The 21,600-nt window shown below is 41.4% G+C and overlaps 1 protein-coding gene across 4 annotated transcripts in view; it reads left to right on the top strand.

Annotated features, from left to right (window-relative positions):
- tle2b (TLE family member 2, transcriptional corepressor b) overlaps window positions 1–21,600 on the top strand; it is an 81,450-nt gene extending 59,850 nt beyond the window's left edge. For 3 of the 4 annotated variants that reach the window (XM_088004962.1, XM_088004961.1, XM_014988019.2), the window contains 12 exons: window positions 1,978–2,118; window positions 3,787–3,840; window positions 6,332–6,499; window positions 6,839–6,998; window positions 7,577–7,746; window positions 8,184–8,260; window positions 11,034–11,283; window positions 11,879–12,126; window positions 12,644–12,791; window positions 14,038–14,188; window positions 14,316–14,392; window positions 17,225–21,600. In XM_088004962.1, the coding sequence (XP_087861088.1) occupies window positions 1,978–2,118; window positions 3,787–3,840; window positions 6,332–6,499; window positions 6,839–6,998; window positions 7,577–7,746; window positions 8,184–8,260; window positions 11,034–11,283; window positions 11,879–12,126; window positions 12,644–12,791; window positions 14,038–14,188; window positions 14,316–14,392; window positions 17,225–17,332 (1,752 nt within the window). In that variant the 3' untranslated portion in view covers window positions 17,333–21,600. The remainder of the gene's footprint in view (window positions 1–1,977; window positions 2,119–3,786; window positions 3,841–6,331; window positions 6,500–6,838; window positions 6,999–7,576; window positions 7,747–8,183; window positions 8,261–11,033; window positions 11,284–11,878; window positions 12,127–12,643; window positions 12,792–14,037; window positions 14,189–14,315; window positions 14,393–17,224) is intronic. The other variant, XR_015762675.1, reaches the window with a different exon arrangement.

The following is a 21,600-nucleotide window of genomic DNA, read 5'->3' as shown; positions in this document are numbered from 1 at the left end:
GATGTTTCCCGGTCTGCAACCCGGTCTGCAGTATCATTAGTTTATATTAGGAGTAGAGTTACACAGCTGTCATGCAGCAGTGAAAAGACAGCAGTGTACCAGAAAACAAAAAAATAAAACAAATTTTCTATGAATGACATCTCCAATATTTTTCCAACTTCCACACTTGGGGTTTTCAAAACTTTCCTAGTTTGAACTGTTTGTGGATCAATAGAACAAACAAGCACAATGCGATGAAAACATCAAATTTCCAGTGAAAAATGTTTAAAACACTCATCATGAGCTGGAATGATCATATTTCAACTTCAGCGAATTTCAAAATCAAGATAACACTTGTTGAAAACTATGCTTCATTCAAGCTGAGCATAGTTCTCCACAAGTGTTTTTTTCCACACAACCTCAACCTATTTAATAGGGTTGAGGCTGGGGGCGATTTCATAAACGTAATGGGAGCCTGTTTTATTAATTCCACTATGTTGGTGTGTTTTGGGACCTTCAGGTTTTAACCACCTAATCCTAAGTGCCTCCTTCAAATGAAGGAAAACCGGCTGGGGTGTTTAGAAATATCCCAAAAACCATCAGAAACTAGAAGCTCCTTCACCACAAACATCACTGTCCACCGTCAAAACAGACCTCCTCTAAAATGGAGACCTTCAACATACCTGGGTGGACAAGTCAAACGTCTTCTGCAGAGAGGTTTTAATTTTAGAGGTATCAGAGTTTGAGTCATTTGTCCATAGTCATTGAATATATTTTTCGAGAAGTGAAAGGTCAAGTTTTTTGAATGTCAGTTTAGCTGTCAAGCATGGTGGTGGTAATGTCATGCTGAGGGCTGTTTAGCTGCCAGTGATACTGGTGAATTGTACTAAATGAATGGGAGAATGAAAATGCCTTTGCATTTTTTAACTTCAGCTCATCAGCTTCAGAATTGGTCATCCTAATCTGAGAAAATAAAAGTTTAAATTTATCCCAAAAGTAGACATTCATGGTCAAGATGGGTCTTTGTAAACCCTTTGTTAGCAATAAATCATTAAAAATGCACAAAAGAAGAACAAAAAGTTGGAAAATTAAAGCCAGCACATCCTTGCTCTGGTTTTTACTATGAAATAAAAAAATGATTTAAAAGAACAGCTGTTTTCACTTTCTCTCTCTCCACTCTCAACACAGAACAAAACCTCCTGCATAATTTAATTTCTAAACACAATATTGATTGTAAAGCACAGGGAAAATATGATTCTCATTAGTTTAGGTTGAACTTGCTCAAGCATTGTGAACGATGGGCCGGGAGGAAAAAAAAAAAAAAAAAAGCACAAGAGAAATGCATATCAATTAGCTTTTAAAGCTGCACAGTAGTAAAATATGCTACAGTGTGAAATGAATTTAAGTTTTTGAAGCTTTGCTTAGATTTACTGTGTAATCTCTTTTGTCCTCCACTGCTCTGCTTTGGTCTCCGTCCTGTGGAAACCTCTATAAACCCTCACTGCTCCCCACATGAGGGGCAGAGAATGACAAGTGGCCTTCACTGAACCTCTTGTCCTTTCCCACGTGTACAAACACAACACAATGCTTCTATCGAATTTCTTCAGCACCAAGCAGCAACACAGACTGCATTGTAAATATGGCTGAACAGCTTTATTACCCGATAATGAGAGTCATATTTTACACGAGGACTGGTGTGTTGAGGGCAGAGCACTAATTAGCTTTATAGGCTGTCCTGTGTGCTGCTATGGCTACGGCTTAACCTGTGCTTGTGTCTGCATTTCTTGCTGTGTGTGTGTGTATGTGTGTGTCTCCCCAAGTGTTTCTACACACCATTACCTGACTAACTGAGGTGGGTGTGTGTGTGTGTACTCATGCTCAGTTTTTAAAACATGATTGATTATGGCCTTTGATATTCTTTCTTTGCCATCACCTGTTTCTATTTCAATAATGGACCATAATGTTTCTACCTTCCTTTGTGTCTCCGTCTGTCTTCAGAGTAAGTCGGTGTCGTCAACAGACAGCCAGCCCGCCGAGGAGCGCCAAGGACCCTCAGGAGGATACTCTGCCTTGCAGGGAGGGGCTGAGGCCAAGAGGAGGCGCTGTGATGATAAAGAGCCCCTCCCTCCACATGCCTATGTATGTGTTTCTGTCGATTGCTGTAATAGATTTGTACTTAAGTTGTATTCTTATGTATCTAAATTAAGCACATGAAGTGTCACTTATGATGCTCCACAAGTTGCATAGTGGGTGTTTTATTTGGATGACGGGTGTAAAATTTACAATGTTCTCCTGCATCCGGACTTCACTGCAGTCTCATTTTATTATTGTCCACATTAATAAAATGATGACATTTCAAACCTACATAAGCAGTCAATGAGTTCCACCAAGTGGAGAACAAATTATGAGCTGGAAAAAAACAAAACAAAGTAAGTCATACTACTAACAGGTGGAGCAACTTCAAGTATTTGACATCCTGAGGTGAGTGAATCTTCATCAGTACAGACAGAGCATTAGTGTGTAGTCAGTGCTACAAGATTAATGCAATTAATAATAATATACTGCACAATATAACATATAAAATACTTTCTTGTTGTCAGAAATAGGAATAGCGTATTCATGATCCAGTGAATATGGTGCACACACACACCTGCTTGATTGATGTCCCTCAATAATACAAAGTAAGTTAAATATACGGAAAGTTATTGAAACAAAATCAGTTTATCGTGTCTACACCAAGTCATTATTTTCAGCTATTTGTTCAAAGAAAGCACTGTGTAGATACACACTCCCTAATGTGTGTGTGTGAGATGGTGTGTGCGACAGATTGCCCGTGACACTAGAGGCCTCAAGGGGGTCGAGAGCCCATCGTCATTTAGAGCCATGTTTGGTTTGGATGGGTCTGCTGGGGCAGAGCGAGCAGCCAGAGGGGATGTAATGCCAGAGGAGAGACAGCCAAGGCAGATAGCTGTAATGAATTAGATGGTTGTGTGTTTGCAGTCGGTGAGATTGATTGACACAAGGAGTTTGTCTAGAGAAGACTGCCTCCAGGAAAATCAGTTCGGCATCAACAACAGCAACCTAAATCTTTCCCATTAGCGTGAAACAAGCAGGGATAGTTTCAGCTCTCCAAACGTCTTTCCTCTCGTTCTATCTGCCGAGACGTATTTCACCACTTATTTCTCTCGGTTCGCCCGTTGGACCTCCGGATTTTTCTCCGTCTTTTTAAAACCGCTTCACCTTGGCCGTACGTCCAGTCCATCCGGCGGCTTGTTTTTGTTCCAGGAATAGACTAAATGACTTGTCTTGTTTGGGCTCTGCATATTTAGGTACTGATGTCAATAGAAATATCAGAGCTCGATCGCATCAAAGCGTTGTTGCCATGGTGACTAAGTGCCATCGTTCTCACTTCAGGAAAAAAAATGGAGAGAGAGATAAAGAGAAAGAGAGAGAAATAGAGGGAGAGAGAGAGAGATGGCCGGCGAAAAGCTAAAAATGTGCCATGGATGGTGCAGAGCTGAAAGAGTGTGTGTCTGCAGATTGTAAGAGATTAAAAAACAGAGTTTGCATAGGGGCGATGCTTGGTGAGATCATAAGGTACAGTATCTCTGTGTTTAATGTTGCATGGAGGACAGACGGTGAGAGGAAGCAAAAAGCAGCCAGGAATATTGATTTATTGATCCATGTATGCACTTGAGCAACTGTGCATGTCTTTCTTTATTAAAGCTCTTTATTTATAAGTGTGGTTTACTGTACCGTGGGTGTCGAAGAAATAATAATGTTCCCGTGTTGTTTTTCTCTCTGCAGGACAGCGATGGAGACAAAAGTGAGGACAATCTTGTGGTGGACGTCTCCAATGAGGCAAGTTGCTGCACTAAAATCGACAACCTCATGCTTACAGTGGCTCTGCCTCAGCATGATCAGCTCACTCTTCCCATCGGCTCTTTCAAGACTTGCAAAAAAATTCCAGTTCATTGATTTTTTTTCTTTTTTCTTTTTCCTTTACTCTCGCTGCTCTCATAAGCCAATTTTTGGCTGCAGTAGATGGCTGTTTCATGTGCAAAAACTTTAATAGATTTCTTGTACTTTACCCCAAGCAACGCTGCTTGCCAGATATTCAGTGAGTCAGTGAGTGAAACTGAGCATTTAGAAGCCTGTTGCTTCATTGTTCCTCGCACTAATTGAGACTGAAACAAGTTAACCATATCAGGCAAAAGGTTAAAAAGATCTCAAAATGGTTTGAACATTTAAAAAAAATAGCAAAAAATAATCATAACTCAAAAAAATGAATCATTCACATGTTTGTTTTTGTTTTTTTTAGCAGTTCTGACTCAGGGCAAATATTACTAAAGTTGTGTTATCTTTCCAACCTGTAAAGAAAAATGTCTTAAATGCAAATAACTCAAAATTAATTAGATGTTAATGTAGTCTGAATGGCAGTGTGCTTACTATTTTCAGATCAGAAGTGGATACTTTTATCTGTTTTCTTTTTACACACATAGAGATCACTTGGACTTTGACAAGCAATATGCAGTATTTTTGTCATTGTTATTGATTGGTTTTTATCATCAAATAAAAAATTTTGAAATTGTTTGTTAGGTTTTAACAAAAAAGAAAAAACAGGTAAACTTTCATTAAGGAAGTAGACGGCAATATGTTTTATTGCTTGGGGTAAACAGTGAATATAGGCTGGTTGCAGAGAAACAGACCAGATAATTTCATCCTTCCTGCACATAGTAGTTAAAATGTGCAGCTTTTGTTTGGCCTGGTTTCCTGCTTTCTTATTCTCCGTGTGCATGTGAACGTGAAAGGAGTCAGCAGGTACGTTACTCGCTCAGCTGTCCGCTGCAGTTTCCTTGTACATAGGGAGAACCCTTGTGTAAGCTCATTATCAGCTGCCACTGTTTGTGCTCCCTGCTTGTGAAACATGTTCACGCACACATGCCCACACGCCGACAGAACACATACATTCACAAATACTTTCCCCATCGCCTCAAATCTTTCTCCTCGGAGTGTATTTTTGTCCTCCGTCTGCACTCTCGAGGCTTCTGTTCTTCCGTCTCTCTGCTGTCTTCTTTTTCTCCGTTTCTTCAGCGCTCTCCCCTTCTCCTCCGCCTCCTCCTCCTCTCATTAGATAACTACAGTCTGGTTAGTTTAATATATGCAAAGCCATTTATGCCCCTGGAAGATTTTAGTTCTTTTAATACCTCACGCTGTGTACCAAAATATTTCTCCTCTAAGCCTTGTGTATTTTGATTTTGCTAACAAAAGCAGAACTGGTCTCTTGTGTGATTTAGAAACTGCTACAAAAGCCGACAGGAAGGGGGAAAAAAAAAAAAAAAAGTGACAAATGTGGGTTACGGAACCAAAAACGAAATAGTTGTTTTTGCAAGGACTTCTTTGCAATGTAGGGATTCCACATGCATTTTACATAAATGTGCCTGTGCGTGGGTTAAAAGTGTAGTTTGAAGTGTGCATGCATGCCAGTGCGTGTGGCACAAAATGACTGCTGATCACTGTGACCCACTGTGAGAGATGTGCCCGCTCTGTTCCGGAGGAGGCAGCGCTGGCTCAACGGTGGCTCCGGTGATGAAAGCATCTGCAACATACAACATTATCTCCAGGTCCACATCCTGCTGCAGCCACGCCAGTGACAGTCTCTTCTCTCATGTAATGTCCCCTGAGCTCTCGCTCTATTTAAAGGTCCAAGTAGGAAGAAGAGTCAGTATAGACGGCGTGACAACAGAGCTGCTGCTGGCTGCAGCGAGGTTGAAAAAATTACCAAAGAAAAGAAACAGCAGCTAATGCAATAATTTATTGCGGATATATCTATAGCGTAAGACTTTGTTTTATTTTCAGCTTTTGCACATTTAATTGGACTTTTAGTAAATTGTAACGCAATTTATAATTGCGTTACAATTTATAATGTCAACTTTATAATGTCCTGGTTGCACAACTTTTAAATTTGACTGGTCTTGCACGGACTGGTAAAATGACTGGAACCAAGCAAATTGTTTTTACTAAACATGTTGAACCACTTTGCGTTGCTTATGTTGTGGAGTTAAACTGCTGAGGTCAAATTGGGGAGAGTAAATTTGCTATGTGAATCCACACCCAGTTTTACTGTCAGCAGCAAGAGCAATAGTGGAAAAGAAAAACAAAAAAAAACATTTTTGTTAATCTTTAACAGAAAATAATTTGCTGTGCGAAGTAAATCAGCTAGTTTTGTCAACTTCATGTCCAGTGCATTGTAGGTTAAAATTCCAAGAAATCAGCATTGATTTAAAAAAAATAACAACACATGAACTTTAAAAGCTTTAAATGTTTTTGCAACCTTCCTTTGCTCATTTAGGAGCCCAACTCCCCCACCGGCAGCCCGCCTCACTCCCCCCATGGGAACGGGCTGGACCGGGCACCGACTCTGAGGAAAGAGCTGCCTGGTTCCTCGAGTGCAGGAGAGGCGCCTTCCACGCCAAACCCCCGCAGCCCCACCCCAGGGAAGGCCAAGGACCCTGCACAGGTAAAATATGACGCAAAAAGTTCCTGTTGTTGGATGCTAAAACGTTATATCCAGTGTTTTTTTTTTTTTTAATACTTTAACAATAAAAGAAAACATATTCACTTAGTCTGCATTGATTCTTCATTATTATTATTTAGTATATAAAATATCTGATTGAAATTTGTGTTAATAAAAGACAGTTTTATTAGCTACTGTTATAAAACTGTTCCAGTAGCTTTTTGACTAAATCTAAAAAAAAAAAAACAAACTAAGGAGTATATTTTTAAAGTGTTGATAAGACAGCTTCACTGCTAGGCAGGGACATTTTTTGGTTATTCTAGTTGTTTGGTATCTCCCCAGATGGATAAGTCCCAGTCTCCGCTGTCCAAGTCTGGCACGCCGTCCCCATCCCATCGTGAGGCTCTCACCCCGGGATCAACAGGAGCGCCCGGAGCTCCAGGCCCCAGCACCTCCTGCCTTCGTCTGGTCAGCAAAGCTGCAACAAGCGCAGACCCACTTGGTGAGAATTGCGCAAGTTAAATAAAAATAAATAAGTAAATAAATTCTGCCTTCATGTTACAGCTGCACACCAAACTAAGGGAAAAGGACAAACCTAATATTTTATTCATCGTATCAGTTAGAGAGGAAACTTGGCACGTAACTGTTATCTTTCAAGCATATCTACCTGAACGAGTTAATAAACTTACTAAAATTAAAACTTAATGGAGTTTTCGATTCAGCTGTTGCGACCTGGGTTAGATTTGGACCCGGTCTGTCTCTGTCCCCCATCTCCCTCTTTCCCCTCAGCTTTTATTGATTTTCATTATTGTTCCAAATATGATTGTGACATTGCTATCCCCAGTTTTTAGTATTTACTTTATGCCATTCCAATTGAATCAACTAAAAGAAAAAGTAGTTTTAATCTTTTAAAGTTTTGGAAATGTCGGTCTAGTACATGGAAGCTGAGCTCTTTTGCCAGGCCAGTACGAAGATGAAGCAATCCGTTCACCTCAGCCCCTCTGTGACTCGTGTGTTTGTGTGCTGCACATGGTTCCCCCTTCCTTCAACCGCTCCCTCCTCTTTTCCCTGCCTCCCCAGCTCTCCGCAGTCCCATGTCTGTGCCCCCCGGTTCATACCCGGCTCATTTTGGCGTGGTGTCCCACGCAGGGCTGAACGGGGAGCTGGCCAGCCCCGGGGGATTCGGAGGAGCTCTGACTCTCTCTCCACAGATCAGCGCCGCAGCCAGCGCCTACTCCCGCAGCCCCATGGTGAGCAAAAGGGCCAAATTATTCTTCTCTGTCAAGGTTTGATTTATGATTCAGATCCAGCCCTCCCGACTGTCCCGGTACTGTTGAAATATTTGATGAATTGGCTCTGCATTGTCCGTATCAGCGCAGTGCATTCGTTATACACTCAGAGTTGTCATGTTTACAATGTTTGATCAAGTTTCATAGAGAGAAACATCTGTAGGGAAGACAAAGTTTCAGGTCGGCTGTCTCTGACGGGAGGTTTTGCCTTCTCACATTCCTACATGTAATCTGTGTCACGTCTGTGTGTTGCATCATTCACCAGAGCACATAGGAGTTCAAATGAAATGAATTGGACCAAGTCACATTTGCTCTGTCATTGTTGTGAAGCCAATGTGTAAATCGGTTCTTTAAATCCATGTCAAGGTGTAGTTTATTCTTGTATTTCTTCCAACCAGGTGGCGTATGACTCTCGGTCTCACCTAAGAGCTCCCGGCCTGTCCTCCTCTCTCCCTGGTTCCTCTGGTGGAAAACCGTAAGTACATACTTACACGACTTACAAGCCTAGATGTGATATTTCCCCCCAGTTTGCATGCAGCATAAACAAACTCCTCCTAGATTAAATCACAAACCCACGATTCAGCGCATTTTAGATTTCCATTGCTGAGACCAACTTTTATTTAACTCTTTAAAACTTGAGGGCTTTCTCTTCTCTTTATTCGTTTCAGATGTTTATGTATTTAACGAGGTGACAAATTCATGGAGTGACCAGGGTTTTTATCCAGCTGTATGCAGTGCGAATGTAAAATGTCGCCACTTTCCTCCACATTTTCCTGCACACTGTCAGTCATCTGGATGAAAGAGGATTACATTCTAACATGCATAAAAGAAAGTGTCAGGTTATGTTTTTGTGGCTTAGAAAATAGTGAGGAATCCCATCAGTGTGATGCAAGGACAATTGATCACAGGAGCTGAGCGGAAATATTTACTCTAACATGGATTATGACCACGAAACGGCAAAAGTAGGACTGAATTCGTGTTTTTAGCTTCGTGAAACGAGCCGTGTTTTTCCGTCTTCTTTGGCTGCTGGTTCGGTGAGTTTTGCACATGGCTTGGTGATTCTGGTGGTGATCGAAACAGCAGAGCTTCGGTTTTGATAATCTGACATGTAGTTTGTGTAGTGTGGTGGAAAATTACTACAAGTTAACATCTGCTGATCATGTTATATTAAATGCCTGTGAACTCTCACCGAGTGAACCTGTTTGGGCTACACACACCAGGTTGGAAGTTGTTTTGCTGCAGCTGCAAGGGAACCAGACTGACTCTCCCATGTTTTGGATTCCTTACTGTCAAGTTAAAACAGCAAGTGGTACACTTGTGAGTGCATTTACTATCTCCACCCAACTGGCACTTACGCCACAGAGAATCAAGCGCATCTATCCCTTTCACTCAGGCCCAGCTGAAGTCTATAAGATAACTTGGCACACCTGTGCTCACAATGATCTCTTCAGACAAAGAGCTTCAAGCTCCCACAAAGACACTACTGGTAGGAACTGGACATTATGCACAGTTTATATAATTTAATCTGCATTCAGAAGACCAAATTAGCCTTGGTGATGCAATGAGTTTTACATGTTTGGAATGTAGTTTATTTGTTCATTCACTGTTAACTTAAAAGTAGGTTAACATTACCTGGAAAACTAGTTAATTAGTTCATTGTGATGTGTAATTGATTGGTTTTTTTTTTTTCATTTGTTTGTAAGTTTTCAACCTGCTCTGTGACTACTCTGACTACTTATGTGAAGTCATGGTGGTCTTACACTGTCAATTGGAAAAATCTAAAGACAAAAAGACAAGATAAATAAAAGATGTGGCTGAGATGAGTGGTTCCTGCGTTTCTTTGAGGGAAGCAAGCTTTTTCAAGTTTGGGCTGAAGCTGAGGTGGTTTAAAGAGGGCAAAAAACTTGACACTTACCTTGGTATAAAACCTATGTGTTGTCTCTGCCTGGCAGAGCTTTTCATCCAGAACTCCTTCATTATTGGCTGACCTACAAGCTCTGTATTGTGCAACAATATATGAACAAACCTGATTGAGTGATTTCACCTGACAGTGCTTGATAAAATAGTCTTTTTTCCCCACAACGTGTAGATGGGACCATGTTAGGCTGTGGCTGCTGCGTGTTTTACCGGATATGCGTCTGTAGCATATAGTATGTTTTTCTCATTTAGCTGCGTAGTGTTGAAGATGGGTGTTGTTGATGTAGAAAATATTGTTTTCATAAGTTAGAAGAGCTTTTGCCTGTTGTGTAGATAGGAAGCATGCCTGTATTGGTTGATGTGTAGCATGTGTTTGGATTGACCTTGTTAGCAGACGTGTTGCTGGACCCAGGAACGGTCAGGAAGAACGGGTTTGTGAAAATATGTTAGTTATCCGAGCTTCTCATGTCATGGGCTTTGATGTAAAAAGGAGCTTGGATATCAATTTTTCTTTGTTCATCACTGTCTTCAGCAGAGGTTGAGAACATGCTGGATGTTGTATTATTAAAACCAGCTCTGATAGGTTTTCAGGTGACTGTCACATCTTTAGTTCTGCTTTGGAATATGTTCAGCAGTTTTTAAATGTTTTATGAAAAACACATTGTGAGATCTCCCTGATGGAGTGAAACAAAGTTTTCCTTTGCTAGATTCAAATTTGTCCTGGTGTATGGCGAATTGCACAAAAATGGGGGGAAAAAAGTCAAAATTCAAGAAATCTCTAAGGGAAAGAGTTGCTCATGATCGTTTTCAACTGACTGTAACCGTGTTACCTAAAGTCCAGCCACTGACGGAAAGATCTGCAGTGCTCACACACATTTACACTTTTTATGTTGTTTGGCAGATCCAGCTATTGTGATATTGTTCTTGTCTTACAGAGCAGCAATTCATCCTTGTGCTGCTAATTTGAAATCATAAAACAGGCCTGGCTTCCAGCCGCTGCTCTATTGATCGGCCATTAGCAGTGCCACGCCGCCTCTGCCTGTAATACAATCTGCCATCATGCATTTGCGCCCACAGCTGCTCTGAGCTCAGTAATTTGCCCAAATTTGAACAAACACAGTTTTGCAACTTTCACACCAATGTGTGAGCTTTCTGTGGTTCTCATTGAATTTTGTGTATTTAATTGTTGCTGTGCTTTTGTGCGCTCATTGATTGATTTCCATCTAGTTCCTTAGTACATTTTACTTTGTTTTTATTCTCCTTTGCATCTTAAATTCTAAAAAAAAAAAAAATAAAAAATATCTGTTTTTTTATTTTCCTCCTCTTGCCAGCGCCTACTCGTTCCACGTGAGCGCCGACGGCCAGATGCAGCCGGTGCCGTTCCCCCCCGACGCCCTGCTGGGCCCGGGCATCCCGCGCCATGCCCGTCAGATCCACACGCTGAGCCACGGGGAGGTGGTGTGCGCCGTCACAATCAGCACCTCCACACGCCACGTCTACACCGGAGGCAAGGGCTGCGTCAAGGTGTGGGACATCAGCCAGCCGGGAAGCAAGAGCCCCATGGCCCAGCTGGACTGTCTGGTGAGACATGATGGATGAGGGGTGAAGGGAAAACCTCTTTCAGAAAATTATTCCTAAATTATCCCGACGACTTCCCCTCCCCTCTGGAAAAAAAAAAAAAATTAAAAAAATTCACATTTCAGATACTTATTGGATAACAGACCAAAAATGATTAAATTTAGCAGAACTAGGTCAAGCAAAACCCTACTTTCACGGAAAGTTTAAAATCAGGTCATGATGCACAGAAGCTGCGGTGATCAGATTTTTTGTTTCTTTTCTAGTAACTATGTTTCTGATGGTAACATTACTAAACAGAGCGATATTAATTGCCACTTCAAATGGTAATTTGACATAAGGAATCACATACCAGCAAAAAAATAATAATAATAAAAAAACAAGTGATAATTTCTTAAAATTAAAAATTAGGGATTAATTTTCAAATTTTGCTGGATAGAAAAAAAAAATCCTTGACAGAAAATATTTTTTATTCACCAGCTGCAAATCCCGACGACTTGATGTTGTAAAACATCTCTACAAGGACATCTACAAGAATTACTTAGCTATTTTCTTTTCTGTGCTCTTGGTGGTAACCTTTCTCCTTATCTTTTCAAATCAGAACAGAGATAACTACATCCGCTCCTGTAAAATCCTCCCCGACGGTCGGACCCTGATCGTCGGAGGCGAGGCCAGCACGCTGTCCATCTGGGATCTGGCCACGCCGACTCCCCGCATCAAGGCGGAGCTGACGTCGTCCGCCCCGGCCTGCTACGCCCTGGCCATCTCCCCCGACAACAAGGTCTGCTTCTCCTGCTGCAGCGACGGCAACATCGTCGTCTGGGACCTGCACAACCAGACGCTGGTCAGGTAGGTTTGAAAACGTTCAAAAGTATTTCGATTTGATCTGCTGTTGAAATTCACGGAAGAGGGAGAAGTGTAAGAAAAGCATGAAGGAAAAGAAGATAACCTGTAAGGAATGTAATAGGAGAAGGAGAGAGATGAAGGATAAACTTGCTACAGGGGGTATAAAGAGATTAAAACTGCCTGCTTTGGCATGACAGGAGAGAAAGAAACACAGGAAGAAGGGGGAGGGAAGGTGCTGAGGTAAGGCTCACGAGGACTGGCAGGAAAAAAAAAGGATCATGTGTGGGTGGGCTCAGGGCAGTAAGTGCTGCAGGGAAAGAGGGAATAAAATATATTCATTCTGACACCTCTAGCAGAAAAGAAGCAAAGACGCACACAGAAAGCAGAGTCTGCAGGATTTGTGTATTTGCAGGTGTGTGTGTGTTTCTCTTCTCTGAAGCTCGTGTGTGTGTGTGTGTGTGTGTGTGTGTGTGTGTGTGTGTGTGCGCGTGTGTGTGCGTGCGTTTTTTGTCCTTGGCAGGCAGTTCCAGGGCCACACAGACGGAGCGAGCTGCATCGACATCTCCAATGATGGCACCAAGCTCTGGACGGGAGGGCTGGACAACACGGTCCGCTGCTGGGACCTGAGAGAGGGCCGGCAGCTGCAGCAGCACGACTTCACCTCACAGGTAAGAAAAAAAAACAAAAACAAAACAAAGCAACTAAAACATAAACATATATTAATGCATTAGAAAGAAAAAAAATCTAAGTTATTTGATTGCCATAGTTTTCAGACGAACACCTTGAAGATGTTTATTTAATAAGTGTTGCTTAGGGAATGGTAAGGTTATATAAATGTTTTGAGTGAGAAAAGATTTAAAAAATGCTTATTTAAAACAAACCCTTTTCCAACTTTTAATGATGGAACTGAGTGGGATTTGTGTTGCAGTCTGTAGCCCAGGAGAGAGAGTATTTTCAGGAGCTGGGTAGTACAGTGTATTGTACAGCCTGGAAGAAAATGCATCTGAAATGTGTGTAGATTTATCCTGCTCACCCTGAGGACTGCTGGGTTGTTCCTAAACTATCTTTTCAATCAGATACTCACAATTAATGCTGTTAGAAAAAGATTCTTACATACGTGTGGTTCTTTGGATTTCATTTTGAAATACGGGAATGATGACAAAACTAGCATAATTTAACTTTTGCTGCTTTACAATCATCTTTTGCTTTGTAATCAACTCATGTTCTTTATGCCTCACGATCAGCTGAAAGGTTTTCACAGGGGGTTGAAGTCGACCCACCTGAGGGGAAAATCACAAACCCTAACCACTGCAAACTTTACGGGATTTTGAAATGAGTGTGTCGTAGTGATATTATGATAAAAACAGAGAGCTTCAGAAACAGCAGGAGTCTGTGATGCACCAAATGATCTTCCACAGTCTGTAGGATCTTAGAAATATAACAATTAGCAGAATCTAATGCAGATAACACGACGAGGATCGGTCAAAACTGTGGTTGCATTTATAGCTAAATAAATCAGGACTGTAACACGAAGCTCAATTCACGTTCCACACATTGATCTGCTACATGATGCAAATTGTAGCCCAAACCCTTTTGGTTCCTTAATCTAAGCTGCATGTTCTGGAAGCACACAGTCTTAACATGGTCTGTTCACTAATTGAAAAATAGATATTTGTTTTATTTTACTACTGGCTGATTACCAGTGAGGGCCAATCCTGATGGAAATCCATCCATTATGGCCGCCAGTCAATATCTTGGTGAATTTCTTTAAACTAAAAAAAAAAAAAAAATTACACAGTGATTTTTTTTTTTCTTTTTTTCTTCCTCTATCTGAATCAATTATCTATTCAAATAACTTTTGACCTTTTATCTTCTCCTTCTCAAACCCTTCCCCCTCCATCTCCTGTTTCCCAGATCTTCTCCCTGGGTTACTGTCCCACAGGCGAGTGGCTGGCTGTGGGGATGGAGAGCAGCAACGTGGAAGTGCTGCATGTGTCCAAACCCGACAAGTACCAGCTGCACCTCCACGAGAGCTGCGTCCTCTCCCTCAAGTTCGCATACTGCGGTACGCGCACAAGCATTTTCTTTTATTTTTTTTATCCTACATTTATGTATCCTCCAAGAGCAACTTGGAGACCAATCGTCCCTGGACTCCTGGTAACGTGCTGCGCTGTGTGTTCCTGTTATTTCAGGAAAGTGGTTCGTCAGCACAGGAAAAGACAATCTGTTGAACGCATGGAGGACACCATATGGAGCGAGCATTTTCCAGGTGAGAGTTGAGCTCCGTGGCTGTTTATCCTCTACACAAGTTAGATGCAAAACAATATGCAGCACATCCAAATCCAAATGTTCATGTTTGGACTTTTGATTTGGGAATGGCTCATATGTTTATATTATTGATGACACATTTATATGTTCAGCCTCCAAACAAAAGAAAGATGGAGACGCATTTTAAATCGAAAAGAAAACTGCTGACCTAAGGCGACTTTTACAGGTTTATCAGAGGGTGCAGGATGGCAAACCTCAATACACACACACACACACGCATACACACATACACAGAAGCAGCACCCCTATGTCATAATTCCACCTAGTCCAGGTGTTCCATTCCAGGCTAATGGTGAATCACGCATATGCAGAGATGCAGTATTTTTAGCTGAGCCAGTACATCTGTGTGTGAATGAAATGAGAGAAGGGAGATGAAGATCCATTTAAGCAGAGTAGTGTGTGTGTGTGTTTAGCAGTGTGGCTGTCATATTTGTGTAATCTTCTGTGGGCAGCAGGGTTGGCGGCTCCTGTCTCTCTCTATGGACCGAGAGGAGAAGGCAGGCTATCTTGCTTTGTTATCCAAATGCCAAACGTTGCTCCTGCCAAGCAGCTCCCTCCTTTCAGCATGTTACACAGAGCTGCTCTCTCTTCCCCCTCCTCCTTCCTGCTTAATGCTGTCTTTTTCTGTTTCTGTCTCCTTGCGTCTCTTTAAACCCACACTCATCTCCTGATTGCATGTTTTTACTCCCCCCCCCCCTTGGATTTCTTTTTTTTATTATCTTCCTCAGATTTATTTGAATCATGTCTTAATTTTTTCTCTGCTCTGCCCTTGTTGCAACTTTCTTTTACATATCCTGACTAAAATGTCTTCTTCCATCCTTTTTTATTTCTTGCTCAGTCTTGGCAACACAATATTATTCACAAAGGGTACATTTTATCAGTCCTCCAAATATCATGGTTGTGCTGCAAAGCTCTGTGTTCTGCTTTTCTCCACAATTTAGAGATTGTGTTGTGTAATAAGCTGCAACAATATGTGCCTATTAAGTGAGGTACTTGTCTTTGATTAGGCTCTCTTTTTGTTTGTGTTGTTTTTAGCATTTATAATGGTGAATCATTTCAGGAAAAGCCAACAGGATATGTTATATAAGCACTGAATTACTGTTTTGTTTTGTAGGATAAATTAAATTATTTACTTGCAAGAACATTTTCCTGTGTTTTTAATGAATGTCAGACAGTAAAACAAGCGACAAGCAAACAACACAAACCGTTTAGTTTGTTTTATCCATCGTTTCAAGAGATTTTGTCAAACCGGTGACATACTGGGTGATAAATATTCACTGAAAGCATTTCACACACAATTAAAAAACAACAACAACATACTGCCTAATTTATGTCATCGACTGAACATGTTGATTCAGGAATTGTCAACATGCATAAAAGATGGAAGCTGCCTTCTATAGCTTGAGAAGCGAAGCTGAGGAACCAGAAAGCTGCACTTATCCTGTCCGCCAGCAGGGAGAGGGACTTCTGTTCCTATGCAGGACGTACTGCAAGTTATACAGCAAGGCATTTAGTTTCAGCAACTCTGCTTTCCAAACACTGACAAATAAATGATTGCAAACAAAGTTAGAACAGGATGCGGCTACGTAAATGTTTACACAGATTCTCATTCTGTCGTAGCCTCCTCAAATACTCTGGATAATAACAATTAGGTCGTTATTACAAATGTTAAACTTGTTGGCCTACATGCAGGTCGCTGTCTGGTGTAAAGCTTTGTGCACAGCCCCTGGATACAGCATATGGTGGTGATGCAGTTGGTCATATTTGATGGGAAGATGAATGGAGCTAAAGACGGAGCAAAGAGAAAACTGGTCAGAAATGTTAGCCTGCATTAGCAGGTGGTGGATTTTATAAAGTTGAATGAGCTAAACTTTCCTTTGGACATCAGGTTTGTGTGATCCGCTCTTCGTTTTTTTTATTTTTTTTTCCTTTATTAGTGTGTTTACTCCTCAGCCAGCAGGGACCAGAAAATACTCATTTACGCTTAGCATTCAGCTCAGACGACTTAACGCGGTCATTTTTGTCTGTTTACTAAAATGTATTTGATTTAATGGGAAACAACTATGCAACACATTCCTTGTTTTCTAAAAAAAAAAATGTTTTAGTATTCTCTTTTTAACAACTTTTATAAATTTTACCAATCTAGGTTGAATGTTTATTTGTTTTCCCCATTTTGTCTTTGCTTTTGTTTCCTTTAAACTGTCGGTGCATTTCTTCCTTCTGGACTTTTTTTTTTTTTCCCCGCTTCCTGCTGTCTCACTCTAATATGAGGAAACCTGTGTTAGATGGTCTCTCCCCTGTGCGCCGATGATTGACAGCCCCGCTGCGCATGTAAGCGGGAGAGGGCTGAGGAGTTTAGAGAGTCAACAGGAGCGGGAGAGGGAACGAGGAGGAGAACCTGTGATGAATAGAGGGAGAATGAATGAATGATGGAGCAGTTTTAGATCATCCGAAACCAGGTGCACGGGTCCTACTTTCTGGCACAGGGTGGGGGGAGAAAAAGGAAGCAGTGCGTGGAAGCCATTGGACTTCTTCAACCCGCCCTCAGAGAGGCAGCATTTCTCTAGAAAGGAGCAGGCGAATAAGTCGGCATCCAGGATCTGCGGAGTTTGTCTGTTTGGAGATAATTGCCGACTGTTTTGAAATGCAAATATGTCTCGTGTGGTGGAGGATTAACCGTTGAGTCTTATTTTAATTCTTTCCTCATTTCTCTCTCTCTCTCTCTTTTGTGGGTTTCTCCCCATCTGTCAACGTTCTTCTCAACCACTCGCAGTCCAAGGAGTCCTCATCTGTGCTGAGCTGCGACGTCTCCCCAGATGACAAGTACATAGTGACGGGCTCCGGCGACAAGAAGGCCACTGTGTACGAAGTGGTGTATTAAAGAATAAGCGGACACGGGAGACAATAGGATGGACAGAGGCTTTTCTTTATTTCTATTTTTTGTTTTTGTTTATGCATCAACTCCGCTTGATTCTCAACACCGCCAAACGTCGTCTTCATCTTCTCGTATCATCAGCCCTAAAACTTCATCACTGCCCTGTTGTTTTGCTGTAATATAAGCTGCTGTAGTTGTTCCCAAATGTCCCCTCACCTTCCCCTTCCTCCACCCAGTCTAAGCTCGTTGAATGAGGCATGATAGCGGAGAGAGAGACAGACAGAATGAGAAACGGCAAGATAAGGAGGACAAAGGGAAGAGGGCGGTGGAGTGTAAAGATAAAGTTGTGAGGAGAAAGAGAGGAAAAACGAGTAAGAGAGCGATGGAGCAGAAGGAAGCGACATTAAATGGGGGGTTCGGGGGGGGCGAGGGAGGTAGGGTAATTAGGGCTGTTTCCTGATTAAGAGCTCAGTGGAAGGGAGGCCCCCAGAGGAGGCGTGGAGCGGCACGGTGGGAGCGCCAGCCAGGAGCACTGATACCACACAATCGATTCATTAGCGAGACAGTGGAGGCCTTAATGAGGCTGACGCTGCAGCTCCATCTCCCCAGCGAGAGGTGTCAGGAGCCGGGGAACGATGACGCGGCGAGATGCTTCAGATTTCCACATAAACCGACACGAAAATCCGCTCAAGACCGCACAGAGCCGAGAGTACAAACACTCCGTTACGTTTCCCTGCCCTCCCCCGACTCCCGCCGCCGATTGAGGTAAACGTGAGACAACGTGCCGAGCACCCAATTACACATTCATCCCAGCGCCCTCCCCTGTCTTTCTGCCTAATATCTATTTTATTTTTGTCTGACAAAGGCAGCAGCCTAATGAGCAGGGGAGTCGATGGGATTCTCCCAGGGCCCGGAGACACAAACAGAGAACATCAGCCGATCCGTTGCCTCTAATTCCTCCGGATTGTTCTCCTGACATCCAGCGCCGCGCTCACTCTCATTAAAAGGCGCTGTCAGCTAGATGAAGTAGCAGCACAACCAAGCTCACTGTGAGGCACACTGGAGGGCAAATTAACACCACGCGATTACACCATCATCAGTAGCTAACTAAGCAGTGACTAATCCAATTCCTTTCAAATTTTATGCAACTAGTTGCTGTTTTCATTTCCGCATTTCTTCATCTCCATCCCTGCTTACCTGCTCTGATTGAACCTTGTCCTATAAGCCATTGGTTGTCATTAAATTAGAGTTCAAACATTTTAAACACGTCCACAAATCTAAATGAATGCACCACTCCTGTGTCTGTAAACTAAATGTGAAGTTGGCAAAGTCCACTAACTGAAAACAGAGGGGGTCTAACGCAGCTGTGTTATCTGCACACAGCACACTGTGTCCAGCTAAGATCACCAATTAAAACGCTGTATCTTGTTTGTTTGATCCTTGGAAATGCCAGAGTGTGAAAATAAATTGCCACTTTTCCATGGTCTGAAGCGGTTGCCGGGACAACAGGTGGCATTGCAGGAAGTCTGCGGCTGTGCCCGAGCAAAATCTTGGCACCAAAAGGACCCCCACACGTCGCTTTTTAAACAAATTTGAGATGCTGCTGAGCAATGAAGTTGTTTGAAACTTTCTCTTGTTCACTCATTAACTGTTGCATGTTCACTATTTTTAAGTCTAAAGCTTGTTTTATACATGCAAAGCTAATCAAATTCTGTTATGTTTTATATGTGCATTATATTCACATTTAAGTTTTACATAAATAGACACCGGTGCCTAAATCTGAGGTAATGGGAAGTATGATTTTGCTGTTTTCAGTGGAAAATGCATTGTAATCAACATAATCTGTCTTCATATCACAGACACTGAACATGAGGACAAACAGCACCCTCCATGTTTATTGGCACTCCTGGTAAAAGTGTATAAAAAACATTTTAAAATGTACCTTTTATCGTAGTAATACACTGAAAAGTGTTGAAAACCGTTTTTTTTTTTCCTTAATTCAGGAATAAAATATCAAAATGTGCTTGCCAACCCTTACAGTATCTGTAGATGTCTCTGAAACATTTCCCATTGTATACTTTTTACATTATTTTAATTGATACAAATTATGTTTTATTGGGTTATTGATATGAGACACAAATGTCCTGTTCTCCAGAGATTTAGTATACGCGTCTCACTTTAATGTTCCCGTCTTTCCTAATTTGAAGAGCGATTAAGTTATAAAATCGCTTCAAAAATTGCTACTAATCTCAAATTGTCCATATTTACAGTCAGACCAATACTTAAAAAGCTTAGAACAACTGGAAATGGGACAAAAGACCCATGATTATCTTGCCCACAGACAATGAGGGAAATGTCAAAGGGTAAATCATGGTCACTGCTAGAAAGCTGCTGAAAACGGTTAATGCAAACTGATGCTACTGCAGTAAAACATTAATTTATTCCAAGATATTTTTTACTCATTTCTATAAGTGTCAATAATTGTGGAGGGTGATTTAAATCATACGCTAATATTTCTGAAGAACTGCTGATCCGTGTCAGTTTTTATACCGCGTTTCAAAAGATAAGTTTAATCTGTTTTGCTGTTTAGACTCGACAACTTGGGTTTTAAATATGCCATGCTTTCTACAAAGTCTCCAAAATCCTCTGGGTTGGACTGAGAGGGAGACACGCCACTTCACAAGTCAACCGTTTGGAGGTTTTTACTGTGCTGGACACTTGATCACTTCCCAATAGTTAGCAACCTGAGCTGAGTTAGCAACCTGAGCTGAGGAAGCACGTTGATGCTAAAGCATGTTGATGCTAACATGCTTCCTCAGCTCAGTCCGTCGCAGTTGGCTGTTGTAGCAAAGGCCTCAGCTGTATGTTACTTTTACTGTACCACCAGAATGGGAGAATAAATGAACAGAACTGGTTGTGGGACACCACCACTCCTTTATAGCAACTTTAGCAAATTTTGCTAAAGTTGCTATAACTTTAGCAACTTTAGCTAAAGTTGCTAAAGTTACTTTAGCAACTTTAGCAAAGTTGCTAAAGTAACTAAAAGAAGTTTTTTTTTTCTTTTGATTTCATGAAGCTGCAACTAAAACTTTGAAATGTGGACGGGTTTGATCTGTTTTCAGTACGTGCTAAAAGCTAACCACAGTTAGCCTACAGACATGTATTGTAATGAGCATTGAACATATTTATTTGGACTTTTCTACTTTCCACATCACTTCACATATTCCAAAATAAGAAGAAAACTATCAGCGTTTAGAAATAAAAGGCACATTTCAATTTCTTCTATTAATTCACTGCACCATTTCATTATTTTTTTTTTTTTTATGACTAGTGATTGCTTGTCCTGTATAATATGTTTATGTACTCGGGTTGCCTGTGGCTTGTTTTGGGTTCAGAGGGGGATACGTACATATGGAGATAGATAATCAAGGGAACACAGGTGGGATGTATTGAAAACCTACCAAGAACTCCACTGTTTGTTGTTTATTCTTTATCCCCTCCTTTTCAAAAGTGGTAGTAAGTGTACTTGAGTCTGTTTCTTAGCCCTTATGTTGTCTTCAGCTCCTACTTCTGTTGATTCGTGCCTGTGTTCAGCAGGCACTAAAGATTTGCTATGAAGGAGGCTCCACTTTCACTGCATGCTTGTTGCACTAAAGCTGAGCTGCTCAAAAGGCAAAAAAAACAAATCATATTTTATACAGTGGCGATCCTTAACGGTCATCTTTTCAGAAAATAATAAAGGCGGTATGCAATTTTGTTTACCTGTATCCAATGTTAGAAAAGTTTATCTGTGTTTTTTAGCTGCAGCGCTGAAGCCGAACATGAGAATCATGAGGGCCTTCTGCAGAGTCAGAGACGTTCTGTACAGCTTCCTGCCTCTTTTTTTTTTTTTCCTCTCTGTCCAAAAGCCCCAGGTAGCCATAAATGACTCTCACGTACACAAGCTTGTATGCTACTCAAAACGATGCTGTATAATGGCTATGCATATGGTGGTCTAGCGTCAGTATTTGGGACATTGTATTTGATACTTTGTTTGAATTAATTAACATTTCCCTGCCCCACCTGTGCTTCTGTTTCAACAGTGTAAAAAAAAAAAAAAAAAAAAAAACTTTGTTTTTCTTTTATGGCTTATATTAACTTTTGTTTTGGAAAGCCAAGGAACTTTTTTTTTTTTTTTTTTTAAATGCACCGTCTTCCCCTCCTTATGCGTTTTTTTTCCTTGTGCTGTACAACAAATGCTATCTGTGAAGAATAAACCAAACTTGTGCTCATCA

Source organism: Poecilia mexicana, unplaced genomic scaffold (genome assembly GCF_051168715.1).
Source record: "Poecilia mexicana isolate PSO_F unplaced genomic scaffold, ASM5116871v1 scaffold_4, whole genome shotgun sequence".
Classification (NCBI taxonomy): domain Eukaryota; kingdom Metazoa; phylum Chordata; class Actinopteri; order Cyprinodontiformes; family Poeciliidae; genus Poecilia; species Poecilia mexicana.
This window is presented reverse-complemented; position numbering and strand designations above follow the sequence as displayed.